Source organism: Pteropus medius, unplaced genomic scaffold (assembly GCF_902729225.1).
Source record: "Pteropus medius unplaced genomic scaffold, Ma_sr-lr_union100, whole genome shotgun sequence".
NCBI classification, from domain to species: Eukaryota; Metazoa; Chordata; class Mammalia; order Chiroptera; family Pteropodidae; genus Pteropus; species Pteropus medius.
In genome coordinates, this window is record NW_024342468.1 from 439,960 (window position 1) to 458,947 (window position 18,988).

At 59.4% G+C, this 18,988-nt stretch overlaps 1 protein-coding gene across 1 annotated transcript in view; it reads left to right on the forward strand.

Annotated features, from left to right (window-relative positions):
* The first annotated feature begins 13,715 nt into the window (after positions 1–13,715).
* LAMC3 (laminin subunit gamma 3) overlaps positions 13,716–18,988 on the forward strand; it is a 59,509-nt gene continuing 54,236 nt past the window's right edge. Inside the window, 1 exon segment of the mRNA XM_039862877.1 lies at positions 13,716–14,106. Coding sequence (XP_039718811.1) covers positions 13,731–14,106 — 376 coding nt within the window. The 5' untranslated portion in view covers positions 13,716–13,730.

The window sequence follows — 18,988 nt, forward strand, 5'->3', positions numbered from 1 at the left end:
ATGTCACCCTGTGGCCTGCGGAGAGGCCGTGCTCCTCACCGCCACCCTCGCGCCGAGACTCTTCCTGGCAATGGCCGTGCCTTCTACCCGCCTCCCATCCTTGTGGTAACCTCAGAACTGCGACAAAAGCCCTGGCAGACACACGGAATCCAATCACCTGTCATTAAGTTTCCTCATAGTGGCCGCTCGGAGAGCAGGAAAATGACAGAGTGAATCAGTAAACCGATTAGCTGAATCCAATCCACTGCGGGTGTGGGGGGGCCTGGGGGAAGGAGGTCCTCTGGCGTGAGCAGACAGGAGAATGAGGGGCTGAAGAGCCCAGGCTGACCAGCCGGGGTTCCAACAGCCATGAGATGGCAGGTAGGCATGTGGGTCTCCCAGCTGGGCCACACGGGTCCTTAAGGGATTCGGTCAGCTGAGAAAGTAACCCCCGAATCTCTGGGCATGGCAAAATCGTTTCCGTGCTAGGTTAGCGTCTTTCAGCCCGAAGAAGGCTCGGAATGAAGACACCTTTAAGAGAACTGAAACAATAATGTTAACATCTGTGTCTTAAGTGTGTGCGGGTTGGTAGTTTAAGTGTTTGTCAAGTATGGAGAATTTGGCTGATTAAAGGACCAGTCCAGTCTTGTGACTCAAATTTCAAATATGAAATTGAGCACTTCACTTCGACCTGGGGTTGTAAGTCGCACTCCGAGGAAGTCTGTGAACAGGGCTGGAATTGACCACGTTCGTAAGTTCAGAGTGTTGGGCGTAGAAATGATGGGCTTAGATCCACAGACAGGCCGCTTTCTCGGCCAGACCGCGGGAGTACTTAAAAACAAAACTGAATATATTCGATTCACTTCTGCAGTTTAAAATGTTTAAAGGAGCCTGATTAACTAGTTTTGGAAATGGGACCAAACGGCAATCCAATGGCCCTTAAGGGATTGTTCAGCCGTGCTAAATTTATAAACACGTAAATAGAAATAGAATGGTAAGTCACGTAAAGTGAACTAAAAAGCGTAAGGAAGGATGGCATTTTTGAATGGGTAACATTCATAACACCAATGAAATCGCTCAAAGTCAGGATCTGAGCCATCTTTTCTGCACATGAAAGCCACCCCAGGGAATGTCAACTCGCTTGCGAGGGTACAGCCCTCCCTGCCTTCAAAACTTTTCCTCCCGCGTGCCCCGCCTGCCATGTCCCTTCCCAGGAGGTGAGCTCCGGATGGGAGGTGACGGACTCGGCTGTCGTTACGGGTCTGTGGTTACTGGGCGGATGTCTGGCTTCGGTGGGACACCCCTGGTGTTGGATCCAGGCCTTGATCTTGGATCAAGGTCTCTAACGGTGGGGGCTGCCCCAGGCCTTTAGTCGGCACCCCCATTCAAGGGGCGGGGGGAGATGTGTCGAGCTCCGGCGATGTCTGGGACGTGTGCGAGGCGCACTGAACAAGCTGTGCTGTGGCACCCGTTACACCCCACGCGTGCAGATGCGGACTCGTGGAATCGGACGGTGACCCATTTCACAGGTGGGAAAACTGAGACGCAGAGCTGCCGAGTGGCCGCGCCGGGAACTGGTCCCGAAGCGTCTGGCTGTGGAACAACCTGTGCCCTCCCTCAGCATCTTGCTAGATCTTCCCACCATCTCTGAGAAGTGGGCATCACTGTCCCATTGTGCAGATCAGTCCACCGAGGCTCAGGACACCCAGAACTTCGCCCAAGGCTGCATGGTCAGCGTGAGTCGGAGACTCGGCAGCTTCTGGCCCTTCCAACATCTGTGCAGCCAAGTCCGGTTGGGGAGATGGACTTTGAACAGACAGTACTTGGGTGGCTTGGTAATTATAGCCGCGGCCAGTGTTTTGCAGGCGAAAGGCAGGGAAGGGCTCAGAGTGCACAGAGAAGGGCGACCTGGGCTGGTCTGGGGATGGCAGAGGTCGGATGGGTGCAGGGACCGGCATGGGCAGCACAGGGAGGTGTATCCTGACTTTGAACTTTCTCTGATGAATAGCTGGAGGTGACGGGAGCGTTCTGAGCACGGTAGAGACACGTGGTTAAAGCGTTAGTAACCATCCATCGGGAGAGGGCAGCGGGATGCGACAGGGAGGCCGGACAGAGGCTGGGCAGGTGTCCAGGTGAGGCGGCTAGAGCCCGGGCTAGCCTGGGGCCTGCAGACTGAGCCGGGGGGCGCATGGAGAGCTGTTTAGGAGGCAACCTGGACGGGGTTCGGCAAGGTGATGGGGCGGGACCGGGCATCGAGGAGGACCTCCAGAGCCAAACTGGACCGCGGACACCGTGTGTGGATGCCTCTCCACGGGGAGTCCCTGGCCTGCCACTCCAGGGCCTTCCACCGGCCCGAGGTGCAGAGAAGTGTGGCCTCACGGGCCGGCTATGGCCAACTGGCCTATCGGGCCGTCCGGCAAGGCCCGAGGTGCCCTCGCAGCGACCCGAGCCGCTTAAGTCCCCCAGAGGAGTCGGGGTAATTCAGTCTCCGTGTTTACTCCCGCACTGAGCGCTTCTGAATCTTTCATCTTGACTGCTGACTGTATCAAAATTCCCGTGGTAATTGGATCAGGTGCAGCATTTTCCATGAGGATATTAAATCAGGCCTTCTGCCCGCGTCCACAACGATCCGTTTCAGAATATAAAGACGCAGGAGATGGCATTACCCAAGGTATTTTTCCTCCTTTCAGCTCTCTCCCTTCGCCTTAATCATGGCAGCTCTTTATTTGTTGCCATATAAATCGGGTCGTCCCACCTCCCCCAGTTATAGCCAAAGGAGAGGAAAGATTCTTGCAGGTCGAAGCGGGCGAGCAGGGGGCAGGCACAAGGGGATGGGCGGGGCCGTGGGACGGCAGAGCCGAGGTCTGCCCAGGACTGTCCCATCTCCAGGGGAACTGTGGGCTCAGGCACGATGGCCGATAAGGAAGGGCGGGGGGCCCAGAGCGTCATTTCCCTTCCCCTGGTCTCTCCATCGGGCCCCTGGGAGGCCCCATGGGGAGGGGGCGTTGGGCATTCAGCTTGGGTGGGAGCCCCCGTCAATCAACCATCGAGGTGGGACATTTTGGAGGTCTGCGGTAGGAGAGAAGCTCAAGGACATGGCCAGACCCAGGGCTGGAAGCCGGAAAGAGGCTCAGAGACATTTAGTTGTTAAAATAAGGAAGCATGAGTATTAAGTTCACATCAGAGGTTGATGAGGCCCCATCAGAACGGCGGCCGCCGGAACAGGACAGGGGGGGTGGTGGCCGCAGAGGCGTACGCTTTAAAATGGTTACTTTTACACGAATTTCCCCTCCGTGTTAAAAAGCGGCTCTGTCGCAATGCCGGGTTACCCGCCGATGGCTCATTTCGGTCCTTCGACCAGTATCGGCTGAGCCAGTGTTCTGGCCGGGCATTGATATGGGCCCCAGAGTGTGACCGTGAACGAAATACAGGTCTTGCCTTGGGAAAGCTGACGTCAGGGGTCGGGGGACAGAAAGTGCTGGGGAGAAAGACAAAGCAGGGAAGGAAGAGGCAGTGGGCTTGGGGCAGGCGGCCCTGGAAAGGGGACATCTGAGCAGTGACCGGAGAAGGGGGGAGCACCCAAGGGAGCAGGGAGCAGGGGGAGAGCAGCAGGGGAGGCCAGAGGACAGCGGGGCCCATGAGGACCTCAGCTTGTACTTTTCGTGAGCCAGGGGCTCTCAGAGGGTTTCGAGAAGAGGAAGGTCTTAACCCAGCGGCAAGGCCAGCCAGATACCCCAGGTGTGTGGCCAATGTAGTCATTTAGGTAAGAGCTGGTGGTGGAAACTCAAATTAAAACCATACAGAGATCTCGGTACACGGCCACCAAAATGGCTAAAATCAAGGACAGATAAAACCAAGTGTTGACATGCACCTGGAGCAGCCGGAACTCTCACAGGATGAGGTGGACGTATAAAACGGCACGGTCGTTTTGAAGACATGCTTGGAAGTTTCTGGTAAAGTTAAACATCTACTCTACGACCCAACGAGTCCACCCCAGCCATATATATACCTGAGAGAAACGCGTGCTTATATTCTCAAAAAGACACACACAAGAACGTTCAGGGAGGCTTTATTCACGATAGCCCTAGACTAGCAACAGTGCCAATGTCCGGCCACAGGGATTGGATGAACGTATTGTGCTACATTCACACAATGGAATACGACACAGCGGTGAAAAGAAGGAGCCCCTGATACACACAACGACACGGGGATGGATCTCAGCTACGTTCACGCCAAACGAACAAGGTAACGGACACGAACGTTACGTGTCACATAATTGCATTTTCCTGACGTTCCAGAACCTGCAAAGAGATCCACAGTGACAGAAGGGGGCTTCCCCTGGAGAGGCGGCGCCAGCAAGAGAGGGTAGGTAAGAGAACTTTCCGGCGTGACAGATGTTCTTGGCCTTGATCCTGGTGGCGTTTTTACCTGTGCATAGACATGCATGTAAAAAATGTATCAAACTTCATCCTTGCTTGTGCATTTCACTGAATGTAAATTATATCTTGAAAAAAAATGGAAGGTCAAGAGAGAGAATGGTGTCTCCAGCCAGGTTCCAGCGAGGTAGGTGGGCAGGGCGGGCGGAGGGGCTGGAGGAACTTACTTCCCTCCCTGGGTCACTGCATCCCGGCCCGAGCACCCTGCCATGCCAGCCCCCTCCTGCCCTTTCCTGCGGACCCCGCCCTTTACTTTGGGTAGCGACAGCCTGGGTGAGCAGATGCCTGCCTCCGTGGGGACAGGTGGCCTGAGGAAGTGCTTATTTATTTGGGGGACCCAGCCTGTTTGTCTAATGGGGGAGGGGCTGGCAGCCAGCATCACGGGACCAGATTCCTGATTAGGACTTCATAACAGGCACTGGCTATTCGGGATGCACAGATATTTATGGAATAAATACGATGCGATTTATGGCTGTATCTCCCTCTGATGTCCCATCTGATATGCAATTCAATTTCTTTTATTGTCTTTGGGCTTATGCCATGGAGGAGAATGCATAAATAAATAAATATATGGGCAAATGGCAGCCGGCAGGCCGGCTAGGACTGCCAGCCCGGCGTCTCCTGTCCCATATTAGGCCCATCGATCACACGTTATGAAGCCGGAGCCTGTCCCTTGGCTGGGACAGGGAGCAGACGAGCTGGTCAGTCTCTATTATTTAGGGGCCGCCATTGGCAGGCTGCCCTGCCTGCCCTCTGCCTGCCACCAGGCCAAAGCATTCCTGCTCGGGACCTAAGCCTGTACCTCTCTGCTACTCGCTTGTAGGAACCCCGGAAGCCCAGGTGTCCCCGCTCTTGTGCAGGTGAACACTGCGGACTTGTGCATGTGCCCCTTCCCAGCTCTCCCATGGGAACCCCATGCCAGGCCGCCAAGCGCTGGCACCTACAAGTCCTTGGAGCCTGGGTCAGTCACCCACCCCTGAGCCCCATGTCCTCATCAGAGAATAGGGGTAGCAGCCTTTAACCTGCGGTGACTTTGCATACAGGGGAGGTCCTGCACACATCTCGGGGCACAGGGCTGGGCATCCGTTCTACTCACACAAGCCTTGACCCAGCACTTACTGTGCAAGAAGCCAAGGGAACTGGCAGACCAAGTCTGTGCCCTCAGTCAGCCCCTGTTCTTGAGGGACGTAAGAACCCCGTGGCTGGGGATTGGGGTTATCACTGTCCCCAGGACCGACCCAGGCCCCTGCCCCCTGCTGAGGGACAGGACTTCAGGCTGCAGGAGGACACAGCTGGAGAGCCCGGGGGCCTGGCTTCCGGGCTGCCGTCCAGAGCCACGCTGTGGGCCACAATCCGGGGGTCCCACAGCACCCCTCCCTGTGCCCCTTGGGGACTATACCTGATAGGCCAGTCTCTGGCTTTGCGCCCCCACACTCAGGGCTCCCACCCTCTGTGTCTCCCTACCCCAGAGTGAGCTGTGAGCCCTGCAGGCCCCCAGCCTGGCCGGGCCGAGCCTACAGCTGACGGGGGCTCCAGGGCCCACGTGAGCCTCCCTCCCCAGCAGCTCCGGGGCTGGTCCTCCCCCAGCTCAGCCAAGGCTGCCTGCTGCCAGGCTGCCTCTGAACCCCGCCTTCTAGGTCTCCACAGCTTTCAGGAAAGTTCTACGCCACGTCAGCCCAGGTTCTGCCACACACACACACACACGCCACACATGCCACACATGTCACACACAGACACGCACACGCACCTGCTACTCACATACTCCTCCACACACATAGGCCACAGGCGCATGCACACACACACCCCACACACAGATGCAAGTGGGAGCCTGACAGGTCCTGACACATCCCCATGACATAGGACATAGCACTGTGTCAAAGGTGATTTGCAAAGACTACCTCCACTGTAGAGACAGAGTTCCCTGCTGGGCACGGGACAGACGGCAGGCCACAGAGCAGGCTGGTCCCTGGGCGTGCTGGGAAGGGTGTTCCAGCGGAGGGAACAGCTGTAAATGCCCACGGCCCCTGAAGAGCTACCTAAATGCCCGTCGAAGGCTTTCCGATTGGGCTGTGCTGTGACCCGTCCTAAATGTGGTCTCTCCTGAAGACCGGGGGTGGCGGGGAGGGCAGGGCAAGGAGGCTGCCAGGAGCGCCAGAGAGAACCAGGTTCGAATCCAGTGGCCCCTCGAGCCACGTCACCCTGGGCGAGTTACCTGAGGCTCAGTTTCCCCATCTGTAGCGTGGAGCTAATGCCCCCTCCCCCGTAGGGTTGTCTGGGTGACTCTGTAGTCAGGTGGCAGGGGTAGGGCCTGTCCCAGTGGGAGGAGGAGGAGGGTTCACCCCTCTAAGGGTCCAGTAAAGGGGTTTCCTCTAGCCACCCCCCTGCAGCCACCACCTGCCCACAGCGCTGTCCCCCAGGTGCGCCCACCGTGGCCCCACGCCCTCCTGGGGGAGGCATAGGTTTTGGGGCCTTACCACTCTGTTCTCTAGGTGCTCCCACCTTAGGCTTTGCATGGGCCCCAGCAGGCAGCGTAAATCTCCCGCCGCCCAGGCCGGCCCCGTTAGGGCAGGAGGGAACCGCAGGGTCCCCGGCCCCACAGGGTCCCCGGCTGGGAATCCCGCCTTTCCCTGACATTTGCAAAGTTCACATTTTCCACCTAGAGCCACATGAAGGGCAAGGCACGCTCGCACTAGATCATCTCCATCTTGGGCTTGCCAGCTCCCTGCCCTTGGCCTTTGCCCCCCTTTTAAAGGGCCAGCACCCTGGGAGGGGAGCCCAACTGGAGCCCTGGCCTCGCGGTCAGATTCCTCCCTCTCCCCCTCCCACCTGCTTTCAAACAGTCACTCATTCACGTGTTCATTCATTCACTCCACACTCTTTGCGGACCACCTAGTATATACCCCGCCTGGTTATATGTCAAGGACAGAGCAGGAAGCCACAGAATTCTTGTCCACTGAGATCGACAGCCTAGTGGGAATGAGGGACATGGAACTAATAACAAACATTAGAAGTCAGGGGGTGGGGCATCACGGAGGGCTTCCTGAGGAAGTGACGTTATCCTGAAGCCGGAGGAGGAGCAGGCGTCAGCCCTGCGAGAAGACGCAGAAGAGCATTTCAGGCAGAGAGACCAGCAGGTGCAAAGGTCCTGGGATAGGAGGGGGCCTGGCGTGTCTGAGGGTTTGGAGGCTGGCCGGCGAGGCAGGAGTCCCGTGTTCCTAAGAGTTGAGGCCCGAGAGATCACCTTTACTCTGGGGCAATGAGAACTCCTGCAGCGTCGTGCTAGGCCCTGAGGACAGACAGGGCTCCGACTCAGGCTTGGGGGTCCCCACATGGTCCCCATAGTACTCTGGGCACTTGGCTTAAGAATGCCGAGAGCAGCTGGGGAGCAGCTGTCACTTTGTGCCTTCTCCTGCCTCGTTGGGCTCTGCTGCTGACTTAGAATTGCTGTTTCCTTGTCCTCAGCAGAAAGATCCAGAATGAGGTTACTGTTAAAGACAGCTCCCCTGCAGTGGGCTCCGCTGCTGGAGAGCAGGGTCCCTCTCCGGCCGGTCACTCTGCCGGGCGACTCTGTGCCCTGCTCCGCAGCTCAGCGCCCCACGGGCACTGCGTCTCCATTTACTCATCCCACAGGTGATGAGCACTGAGGTTGGGGGACAGCACAGCAGGCAAGGAGGCCCACCCCGCCCCCACCCTCAGGGAGCTCACGGTCTGATGCGGGAGCCCGACCGCGGACAAGCACGTCCGGAAGTGAGGAGTCAGGTGTGGCGAAGCTTCAGGAGGTCACGTCGCTGGGTGGGGAGCACGGGACGGCCAGGAGGAGGGGCCGGGGCAGCCCCGCTCCGGGGACACGGGCAGGGAGGGGTGCCGAAATCTGCAGGAGCAGTGGGGACAGCACGGGCAAAAGGCCCGAGGTGAGACCGCGCTGGGCGTGTTTGGGAAGGGGGTCGGCATAGCCTCTCTAAGCGGCCGAGGGGAGAGGGTGACAGGGGGGTCGGAGAGCCGAGTTCGCGGGCGCCCAGGTAGTGCCTCCTGCTGGGGGAGCGAGGGCCCAGTACTGGGGGCAGAGGCCGAGGAGAACCCGGGAGGGAGACGCCCTCACTGTGAGCGTGCGTCCATCCATCCGTCACCATTCATTCATTCACACTCACTCATTTTTTACTGATTATTCATTCATTTACCGTCCATTATCATTCACTCATCATCCTTCATTCATTCACTAGGTGTTTCGTGAACCCACACTCTGCCGCCCGCCCAGAGGGTGAGTCAGACCCCTCCCTCCCTGCCTACCCGCGAGGGGCCCTTAGTCTGAGGAGGAGGGAGACAGACAAGAAACCCCCCTGCGGGGGGCAACTGGGATATTTACTCTACCCACAGCGTGGGTTCCAGCCCTGGCATCTGTGGGCTGCCTGTGGGTGGCGTTCGGCTGTGTGCGGGCAGTGTCTGGGCACGGCGGGGCCATGTCTGTGTGGACCTAGCCATGGGCATTTCCTTGGGGGTGTGCCAGACCCAAGAGTAGCTGGCCTGGGCCCTGGGCATCCAGAGGAAGGTGGAGCCGGAGCTGGCAGGGGCCAGACGCTGGGTCTAGAGCTGGACCTTTCTATTCTCGCCACCTTGGGGTGTATTCTGATCGCGCTGTGGTATAACTACCAGTTTACCACCTGGCCCGTTTCACCACCATATTCAGCATTCTGTCCCCTGGGTGGGCCCAGGGCCTGCCACATGGACTCAGTAAATGTCTGTTTCGTGAGTGAATGAATGGCGACTGGTCAGCCGCTGTTACACCCCCTTCAAAGCCCCAGCCCCTGCGCCCCCCAAGGCGGGGGCATTCGTTGTCTGTCTGGGCCTCCTTGATTCTCCCCAGGCTGACTCCTCCCATGCCCGGCACAGCAGGGGGTCGGGACAGTTGCCGGACTGAATGGTGGCATGCCCCGAGGCCAGCCGTGTCCCTTGGCCCGTCTGAACTTGTTAACTCCAGGGAGAAGACACTCCGTGAGGGTGACAGCGGAGGGGCCCCTTGCCAGCTCCCTCTTCGCCCTGCGTCCCCTCCCCTCTTACACGTCTCTGCTGAGCTGTCCCCTTCTCTGAGAAGCCTCTCCAGGTCGCCCAAACTGAGCTCACTCCCTCTCGGAGTTCGTCCCTGCCCCTCGGCCGTTTCCTCTGTGGCTCTTACCATGATCTGTCATTACCTCAGGCACTGGTTTGTTTCCGGGGTCACTGTCTGTCTCCCTAAATTTCTGAGACGCCCCATGAGATTGTGGACTATCCACCACAGCAACCCCGGGGCCCAACACAGGGCCGGCCCCAAGCAAGTGCTCCCAGTTTGTGAAGGAAGGAAGGAAGGAAGGAAGGAAGAAGGAAGGAAGGAAGGGAGGGAGGGAGGGAGGGAGGAGGGAGGAAGGGAGGAAGGGAGGGAGGGAGGGAGGGAGAAGGGAGGGAGGGAGGGAAGGGGGAGGGAAGGGGGAGGGAAGGGGAGGAGGGAGGGAGGAGTGGGAGGGTGAGGAAAGTGGGAAAGAGTGCAGTCTCTGGGTCCAGGCACACCAGGGTTTGAATCCAGGCTCCGTCGCTGACTGGAAGGGTGGTCTTGGGCACAAGGCTACTGCTGGCCGAGCCTCAGTTTACCTGTCTGCACTTACTTGTGCTGGTGGTCTGCTCAGCCCAGGCCTGGCCCCCGGAAGCCTCTGTGATGGCCACGTCGTCCTTGTTCAGAGGTGCAGGACAGCACCCCAGAAGGCAATCACAATGCAGGGTCCTGGGGGAGGGGCTGGGTGCAGCCAGTCACTAAACTGCCTCTTCTACAGTTCCCCATGCAGTAACCCCCAGTTCTGACTTCCTGTCTCGTCTGCCTGTCCACCAAGCAGGTGGGGGTCTTCCCACTGGATGGAAGGAAAGACTGAGGCCCAGGCGTGCAGATTCACAGAGCCTTGGAGCCAGGCCAGGTGCCATGGGAAACCTCTGGCTGACCGGATGGGAAGAACGAGGTGCCTCCAGGGCACGGCCCCAAGGCTTGATGGGAGTTGCGGGCTGCTTTCTGCTCCTGCTGATGCCCTCACCTAAGGGCTCCAAGGAGACTGTGGAGCTGTCGGGTGGGGTCAGCAGGGCCCTTGCCCAATCTCCCCAGATTTAATTAACAGGCCTTTCATTTCTGTCTTGAAGGAATCTGCTATCTTCTGTCTTCTTAATTAATGTTCATTAAGCAAATCAGAACAGGGTTTTTCTCCCTCCTTTCTTCTCCTAGAAGGTTTTAACCCTTGGTAGGAAGACTTGGGAGGGAGGGGCGTGTGCCACCTTTGCGTGCAGCCCTAAGGAAGGAAGCCAGGCCTCCGCAGAGACTCCCCAGCACAGGCACAGCCCCCATCGGCCACACAGACACCAGCCTCTCCTGGCACAGTGCTCCATGCTAGCCCCCTGGATTCCACCGCCATCCATCTTCTTGAGGGAATGTGACATGGGCTCTTCTGCTCTAGATCTTCCCGGGACCCCCTGCTACCACGAGGACAATTGGTTAGGACAATGGGCAGGTTGTGGGGTCAGGTTTCAAAACTCCAGGCTGCAGGGAACTGAGGCCATGTGTACTTTTGCCTTTGTGGCCCTGCAAAGACCTGTTTCGCTCAGAGGTGACAGTGCTTCTCTCGGTGAAGAGCTGGCAGTGTGCATTTTGTCACCCAGTGTCCCGAATGGTGACTTCCAGTTCTCCTGGCTCATTCAGAGTCTCTTTCCTACAGCTACAGAAGTGTTTATTGTCCTTTGTCACCTAGATTTTGGAAGTCATCCTGAGACTTTATGGGTATCCAGACACTCGCATGGGGCCACACTTTGCTTCTGGCATCTGTGGACCCCAGCCCCGCCCTGACCCCCATCCTGGGAGGAGCTGATCTCAGGAATGAGAGAGACCTGGTCACGTCCTGCTGTGAATGTGTCCTCAACAAACCACTTTCCCTCACTCCGCCTCAGTTTCCTCTTTCGAATAGCCAGTGCCCGGGTCCCCACGACTCTTCTGGTCCTGGGTCCACTGGCTACGCGGGAACAGCCAAGATGTCCTTGGCCACCAGGGGGCGAGAGGGACCAGTCCCGTGATACGGACAATGTCGCCACCTGCTGGTGGATCCTGGGTGAACGTGAACAGCTGGATGTGGAGCGCAGGGAGAAACTGGAAATGCAACAGGCCCAGGGGAGCCTAGAAGACCTCCTGCAGACGCCGACCAAGGTCGCCAGCAGAGGCAGGGCAGTCCCCTCAAGGGCTCTGCTGGGAGCTGGCAAGGTCCACGAATACCCAGCTGGTGCCCTTGAAGGAGCCATAGTCTCTGACCCAACCCTATGAGTTCAGCCTTTGCCAGGCATGTGGCTTCCAAACGGTCCCTGAGCTACGTTCAGCACGGGCCCTGGGGACACCGGAGAGAGGCGCACGAGGTCCTTGTCTCACCACAAACTCACAACTCTCAGCCCCCGTAGACTCTCCACGGGATGAAGCCCCAGCTCATCGCACAGCGCCCAGCACCCTGCATCACCTGGTCTCTGCACCCCACTCCAGCCTCACCCCCCAGGACCGAGTCACCACCCAAACCCGCAAACACATGACAGACTTGTCCTCCCTGTTCTCATCTCTGGGCCTTTGCACGTGCTGCACCTCCCGCCTGCGATGCCCTTTCCCCTACTTGTCCTTTACAACTCAATTTATTCGTCACCTCTTCCGGGCAGCACCCTCCGACTCCAGGCAGAATGAGCCACCCCAGACTCCATGCCCCGCCCTCATTACATCCTGTCAGCCTGGCCATGAACATCTGTGCGTATGGCGTCTCTCCCTCACTGGAAGGGTGGGGGGTGTCTAACGCATCTCTGCGCCCCGTCCCCCCACACGGTGCCGGGTACCCAGTGGGCAACGGCACATTGCTGAGGAACAGATGACTGTAAACACATGGCCACAACCCGGTCTTATTAAACAGGCAAGAACGGCCTTGGAATGTCATCGGCCGTTACTCAGTGCATCGCTCTCTCTCTGACCAGACGCCGGGGTCACCGAGGGCAGGCGTCATCTTCCTTACAGCGTATAAAGCACTGTCTTGCCTACTCTCTCCATGCCAGGCTCTGGGCCAAGCACCGGCAGGCATGGCAGTATTTCCAGTGGGAAGGACCAAATGTAGGGAACTGGTACTCAGGAGATGCCTGGAGGGACCGGAGGGGCTGACATCTGGGACACCGCAGAACTGACCAGCCTGGCAAGCTGCCGCCACCTGAGACTCTGAGAGCTCACCTTGCGACGGGGATCAGGAGCCAGAAATGAAAGTCGAGATGTTACAGCTACTGCCACCACCCCACAAAGGCCTCTCAATCCCCACGGAGCTGGAGGATGGGAAGCACGTGCTGCTGCTGCTGCTGCTGCTGCAGACCTCGCTTGTCACCAGAAGGTCACAAGATGCCCCCTGCCCACTTCCGCCTTCCAAATCTCAAGCAAGGACATCTGACCCGTGGGACCTAGTCGGCATCCAGGACCCCAGCTGCAAAGGCTGCCGCTGAGAAACAGCCCTTAGCGTGTTCAGGAAGTTTATTTCCAGTTTCCTTGGATTTTTCTGGGAAGAGCTGCTAAATGTTATCTAGTGTTTTCTGTAGCATCCCTTGATAAGACCATATGGCTTTTCTCCTTTGATTTACTAACTTTGATGAATGGAGAGTAAAAGAGGGCATCTGCTGGGACCTCTCAGAGGTGACATTTGTGATGAGGCCGGGTACCTTCGGTCACAAATATCAGGTGAGAATCTCTGCTTTGAGAGCAGAAAGAAGCCAGCAGCAGCACTTTTCAAGGTTAATGGAGACATGGCACCGTGAGGAACCATCCCGCGAACTTGCCTAAGGTGACTTTACTGTTCGATAGAGGTGTGTGACGGAAAGACTAGGTAAAGATCCACATGTCCCCTTTTAGCTCAGGACCCGAAAGGCACTGGTGAGCAGTTTCCACTTAACGAGCAGCCATTAAAACCTCCCGACAGCGGTAATGAAGCTGTATGGTGACGAATCCCTTTCTACGGTCAGGACACTGAGGCTCCGAGGCTAGGGACCCCCAGCAGAGCCGGGACAAGCCAGCCCCCGCTGCTCCAAAGCCGGGCACTCCCGGGCGCGTCCGCCAGGTGGGGTCAGCGCCAAGGGACGGAGCGGTCGGGAGGTGGGGGTGCCGCCCGCCCTCCCCGTCCCTCCGTGGGTCCCGCCCGCCGGGGGAGGCGGGTCCTGGAGCCCCGCGCGGTCCGCGCCCACCCGAGCGAGCCGGGCCAGGCTGGAGAGCCGGGCGCGCACGGCCGGGAGCGCGGGGCGTCGGCGCCCTTGACCATGGCGGCGGCCGCGCTCGTGCTGGGCCTGGCGCTGCTGGCGCCGCGGGCGGCCGGCGCGGGCATGGGCGCGTGTTACGACGGCGCGGGGCGCGCGCAGCGCTGCCTGCCGGTGTTCGAGAACGCGGCGTTCGGCCGGCTGGCCGAGGCCTCGCACACGTGCGGCCGGCCGCCCGAGGACTTCTGCCCGCACGTGGGCGCGCCGGGCGGCGCGGGGCCGCAGTGCCAGCGCTGCGACGCCGCGGACCCCCGGCTGCACCACAACGCCTCCTACCTCACCGACTTCCACAGCCAAGACGACAGCACCTGGTGGCAGAGCCCGACCATGGCCTTCGGTGTGCAGTACCCCACCTCCGTCAACATCACCCTCCGCCTGGGTAAGCGCGGGTTCGAGTCACCACCACCAGCTCGTCCCCTGTCCCCACCCCACTGCGGGTCCGAGGCAAGAGGCCGCAGCTGATGTGCGCCCTGGCTCTGCTGTAGGACTCAGATTTGGGGAGCTCAGGAACTGGACCCGTCCCCCAATAGCTGGGAAGGTAGACTGGTGGGATCCCCTGGGGTTGGGAGGGGCGGGAAGCCTCCTGGAGCCCTTTACAGAGCAGCGGATCATGCCCTGCGATGGCGGCCATCTAGACCCAGAGCCGTGGGGGGAAAGGGGGAGGCGACCCACCACGGGGTGAGCTAGTCTGCCCTTCAGGGCAGGAGCCTAATCGTGGTCATCTGGTTCACTTCCGGGCCTCAGCGACTCCCCAAGGCTGTGTGCGGCCCCTGGGGTGTTCTCCGGGTACCAGCCTGGGCATTCATCCCTGGGGAGTTTAGCCTTCCCAGCAGGAGCTGCGCTTCATGCTGCTGTTGGGTAGCTGGATCCCATAGCGTGGCCTCCCTGCTCTGCCTCCCTCTACCCAACCCCATGGCAAGGTGCAGGAGCTTTACAGGTCCTGAGAGTCACAACCCGGGGTCTGGACCCAGCCCTTGGCTCCTTCGCCCGACCCCTCCCTCCACCCCCTCCAAGTCCAGCCCAGTCCAGGTCCTCCTGGAGCCCCCCAGCTGTGCCGGGTACTGAGCTCAGCGTCTGATCTGTGCAGCCCCCACGGCCCCTTCACAGTGGGTGGGTGCTTCCATTGGTCCACACGCCCTTATTTGTGTGTCCAAATCTCCCAACACTTTGAAAACTCACAAGTGTTTTTATAACTCATTTTGGCTGCTAAGTCTGACCTGAGGCTATTTATAGACCTTGTTTATCCTACTTAGAGTGAATATTCATACACTTAGCTGCTGAAATCTCATTTGCGTACAGCCCATGGTCCTGGACACAGCTGGGTGTTCACACGTCCACTGCGGAAGGACAGCATCATCTCTGTAGATTCTGAAAAGTTCAGCTTTGCAGAACATATGTGGAGCCCAGCAGTTTGGAAAAGGGATTATGGGACTGTATCCCCATTTTTCAGATGAGAACATTGAGGCTCAGAGAGGTTCAGTGTTTTGCCCAAAGGCACACAGCTGCCAAATGGCAGTCTGAATACAAACATGTGTGTACGGTGTGTCCAAGGTCAGGGCCTGAGGTCCCAGACGTGAGCTCCAGCCGTCAGTGGAGTGGGCTCTTCCTAGCCCTGGGGGACAGCGCCTGGGGGACGGTGGGGAGATGACAGTCAGTGAGGTGGAGGGACACAGGGTCCCTTCCGTGAGCATGCTGGTTGCCGCCCCAAGAAACTCAGTTCTCTGGGCCTTGTCACCTTCTCTCGGCTTGTCAGAGTGGGGCACGGTCCCTACCCTGGCAAGTGACAGGAAACCAGTGGGAGAGGAAGGCGGGGGGAGCTGGCTGGACAGGGCTGGCAGGACCCCAAGGCCACAGGGGAAGGAATCTGGGACAGGGTGGGGGCTGTGGAGGAGACGTGCCGTTCCGTGACGGAGGGTGGGAGTTTGGCTGATGGCTTACACATGTCGGTGGAATCCTGGGGCAGACAAGGGGCTCGGCCCAGGCACCAGCGAGGTGGGAGGGGCCGGGAAGCGTCTGGATCCAGGGGCGGCTCCCGCGTGCCCCGCGCCGGTGTGTGGCGGTGCCTGGCCCTGCGTGTCAGCTGTGTGGCCTCGTCCAGCCTCGCCCAGAACATTTAGCAGAAGGGCGGTTTCCATCCCTCTACAACCAGGGGTCCCAGGGCTCAGAGAAGCCACGCTGAGTGGAGCCGAGGGCTTACACACTTATACACACTCACCTTCACACACACATTCTCACACTCACCTTCACGAACTCATACACATTCATACCCATACTCACCTTCACGCACGCACACACACATCCGCACAGATGCATTCTTATAGACATGCTCTCGCGTACTGTCTTACATACTCTTACACACTCAAGCTCACACACACGGGTGTGTCTCTGGAAGTGTTTGTACAGTGAACAAAGGAATGAATGAATGAATGAATGAACGACTGTGTCGCCTCCTCCATTCTCTGCTCTGGGACCAGCTCAGGGCTCTTGCCGGCTCCGGAAGACAGAATAGGGCACAAATCACAAAACAGGGTTCGCCCTGAGGCCCGGCCCGGCCACAGAGCGGGCATGTGCCGTCACCTCCCCAGGCCTCGGGTTCTTCTCTGTGAAATGGGGGTAAGAGTGGCCGCCTCCCATCAGCTGGGCAGGTCCTGTAGCTCAGGCCAGCCAGGTGCTCACCAAAGCCAGGTGCTCACCAGTGTCACTCTGCTGACAGCAGCTCGGGGCTGAGATTCCCCTGGGGTGGCCTCTGTGAAGGGATGGGGACATGCTCGCCAACCTGGCTCCCGAAAGACATCCTGAGCCAGTTACACATGTGGGGCGCCGGAGCCCTCCGCAGCCCCAGAGCTGGCCCCCTTTGGTCCACTGGACTTTGGTCTGCCCCATGCTGGGCCATGGCTTGCATAATACTGGGGGGAGTCGAGGTCTGAGGTTGTCACAGTGTTTTCAGGGGAAGCCTGCAGCCAGGCCAGGTGGGCCGGGGACGTCTCCTCCTGGTCCTCAGGCCACCTCTGCTGGCTCCATTCCCCTCTCTGGACAGCTTTGCTCGTGGGAGGGGAGAGTGGGTGGCCGCTGGCCTGGGGTCTCCTCGGGGGAGTGGACCGAGGGGCAGGCGAGGGAGGGCAGCCAGTCAGCCCCAGGACGGAGGTCTCTGCTTTCCCAGCCCCCTGCAGGCTCACAGACATCTGGTCCAAATCCCCGAGTTGCTAAGCTGAGCCTTCCTGTCTGGGATGAAAGGCGGCAGCCGCTCTGGCTCTGGCGGCCCCTAGCCCTTCACTGTCGTCCCGGGAGGGGGGCAGGCTGGGACCTGGTGGAGGTGGGGATGTGTGTGCGGGAGGCGTGGTGGTCATCAAGGTTGGCAAAGAAACAAATCCAGGGAGGTTCTCACCATGTGCCCAGGGAGCCCATGAGTCAGCTTTAACTCATGAGTTTGTTAACTTTACACTGACAAACCGGGAAACTGAGAGTTCCTAAGGATGGAGGAGTCCGGTTGCGGGTGCCAGCAGTAAATGGCAGGCGGGACCTCCTGAGTTCAGGGGTAGAGCGGAATTTGGCCCGCGTCGGCGGGGCTGGGCCTATCTCGCAGCACACTGGGTCAGAATCTTCTGGAATGACAGAAAGACCCTTGAGTCTCCGAGTCTCTGGGCAGATGAGTTCTGAGTCCCCGAGCGAGGGGGGAGTTGCAGGAGGAAGGCGGGTGGGCCCAGGAACGATGCGACACTCACAGAGTAAAGGGGCCTCGCTGGGGTCTGAAGGGTGGCAGGAGTTGACGTAAGAATGAAGGACATTTCAGGTCAGGGCACGGCACTGGGGAGCCAAGAGGCCGCTTGCTGTGTCTGTCCTCGGACCCACACAGCGCAGATGGATGGAGCGGAGGGGACAAGGAGACAATGGGACCTGGCTCTGGTCGAGGCTGGATGGCAGGAGGACCCCGCTGGCCCCCGAGGAGCCTGAGCCAGCTGAGTCTCCTGAGCTTCGGCTTTGTTGCGTCTTCCTGTCGAGTGGGCGGCCGTGTTTGCATTGGCCGGGGCCGGTTCTGGGGGGCCAAGTCCTCCTTCCTGCTCCCTGGGGGTTCCAGCTGGAACGCTGGGCCCCAGGCAGGTCAGGGGGTCAAGGCAGCAGCCCTGGTTAGCCTCCACCCACAGAAGCAGCCCCCCGACTACCTCTGGGCCCAGCTGGCCCCGGCCCCTTCGCCCCCCCCTGCACTTCCCAGGAGTGACCCAGGAGTTACAGCAGGGGTCATTCCCAAAGCCCAGGAAGCATGTGGATGGCTTCCAGGTCACCTCTGCCCCGCCTCCCTCTCTGGCTTCAGCCCGCTGCCCTTCAGTAGGGCCTCGATAGTCACCCCTCCTGGTATTTGTGTACGTGGGGGCCTCTGCTCGCATGCTTTCTCCCCCTGCCTCCTGGATAAACCCGCCCCTCATTCATAAACGAAACTGCTGAGTGCCTACTGTGCACCCGTCCCTGTACCAAGCCCCAGGGATGCGGCCGCGGACAAGCGCTGTCTGTCCCTCTCAGCTGAGGGGTGACTTCCTCCAGGAAGCCCCTCGGCCCCCAGGATTGGGCAGAGGGCCGGCCCGTGCCTTCTCGCTGCCCCTCACGCTTTCCCCATCACGGTCTGGGGGGTGCTGCCTCGAGGTGTCGGTTCGTTTGTGTGGATCGGGCCCCGAGGTGCAGAGGGCATGCCTGTTTTCACAGCTGGACCCAGAGCCCAGCACAAGCCCCCTGTGCAGCGGGGCTCGGGAAGGGTGGGTCAAGCCCGCGGATGCAGTGGGAGCTGTCATTCCGCCGTGCGCGTGCTGTGTGCCTGGGGCCATGCTCAGCGCTTGGCAGGCAGGAACTCGCTAAGCCCCGTCGTCCTTTTGCCCTTTTTACAAACGGGGAAACCGAGTCACTGCGTTCCAGGCCACGACCCAGTTTGGCCGAGGCCACGTTGCCGGTAGGAGCTGGATGTGAACCGCATTTCCCCGGGAACAAAGGAGCGAGTTAACGAATGCAGGAATGAATGACTCCCCAGCCTTCCAGAAACTTCCAAACTCTTAAGCTGTGGCATTCACAGGGCCCCAGCCTTCCTCCTAGCCCTGCCCCCGCTCGCGCTCGCCCTGGGCCCCAGCCACGTCACCTCCCTCCCTACCCCTGCTCCCCCGCAGCTCCGCGCCAGCCCTGCCACCCACTGCCCCTCTCCCTGTGTCATGCCCCTGGCTTTGCCTGTTGGGATCGCGGCCGGCGTGTGGGACTCCACTGAACCTCTCACCCAGTGTCCC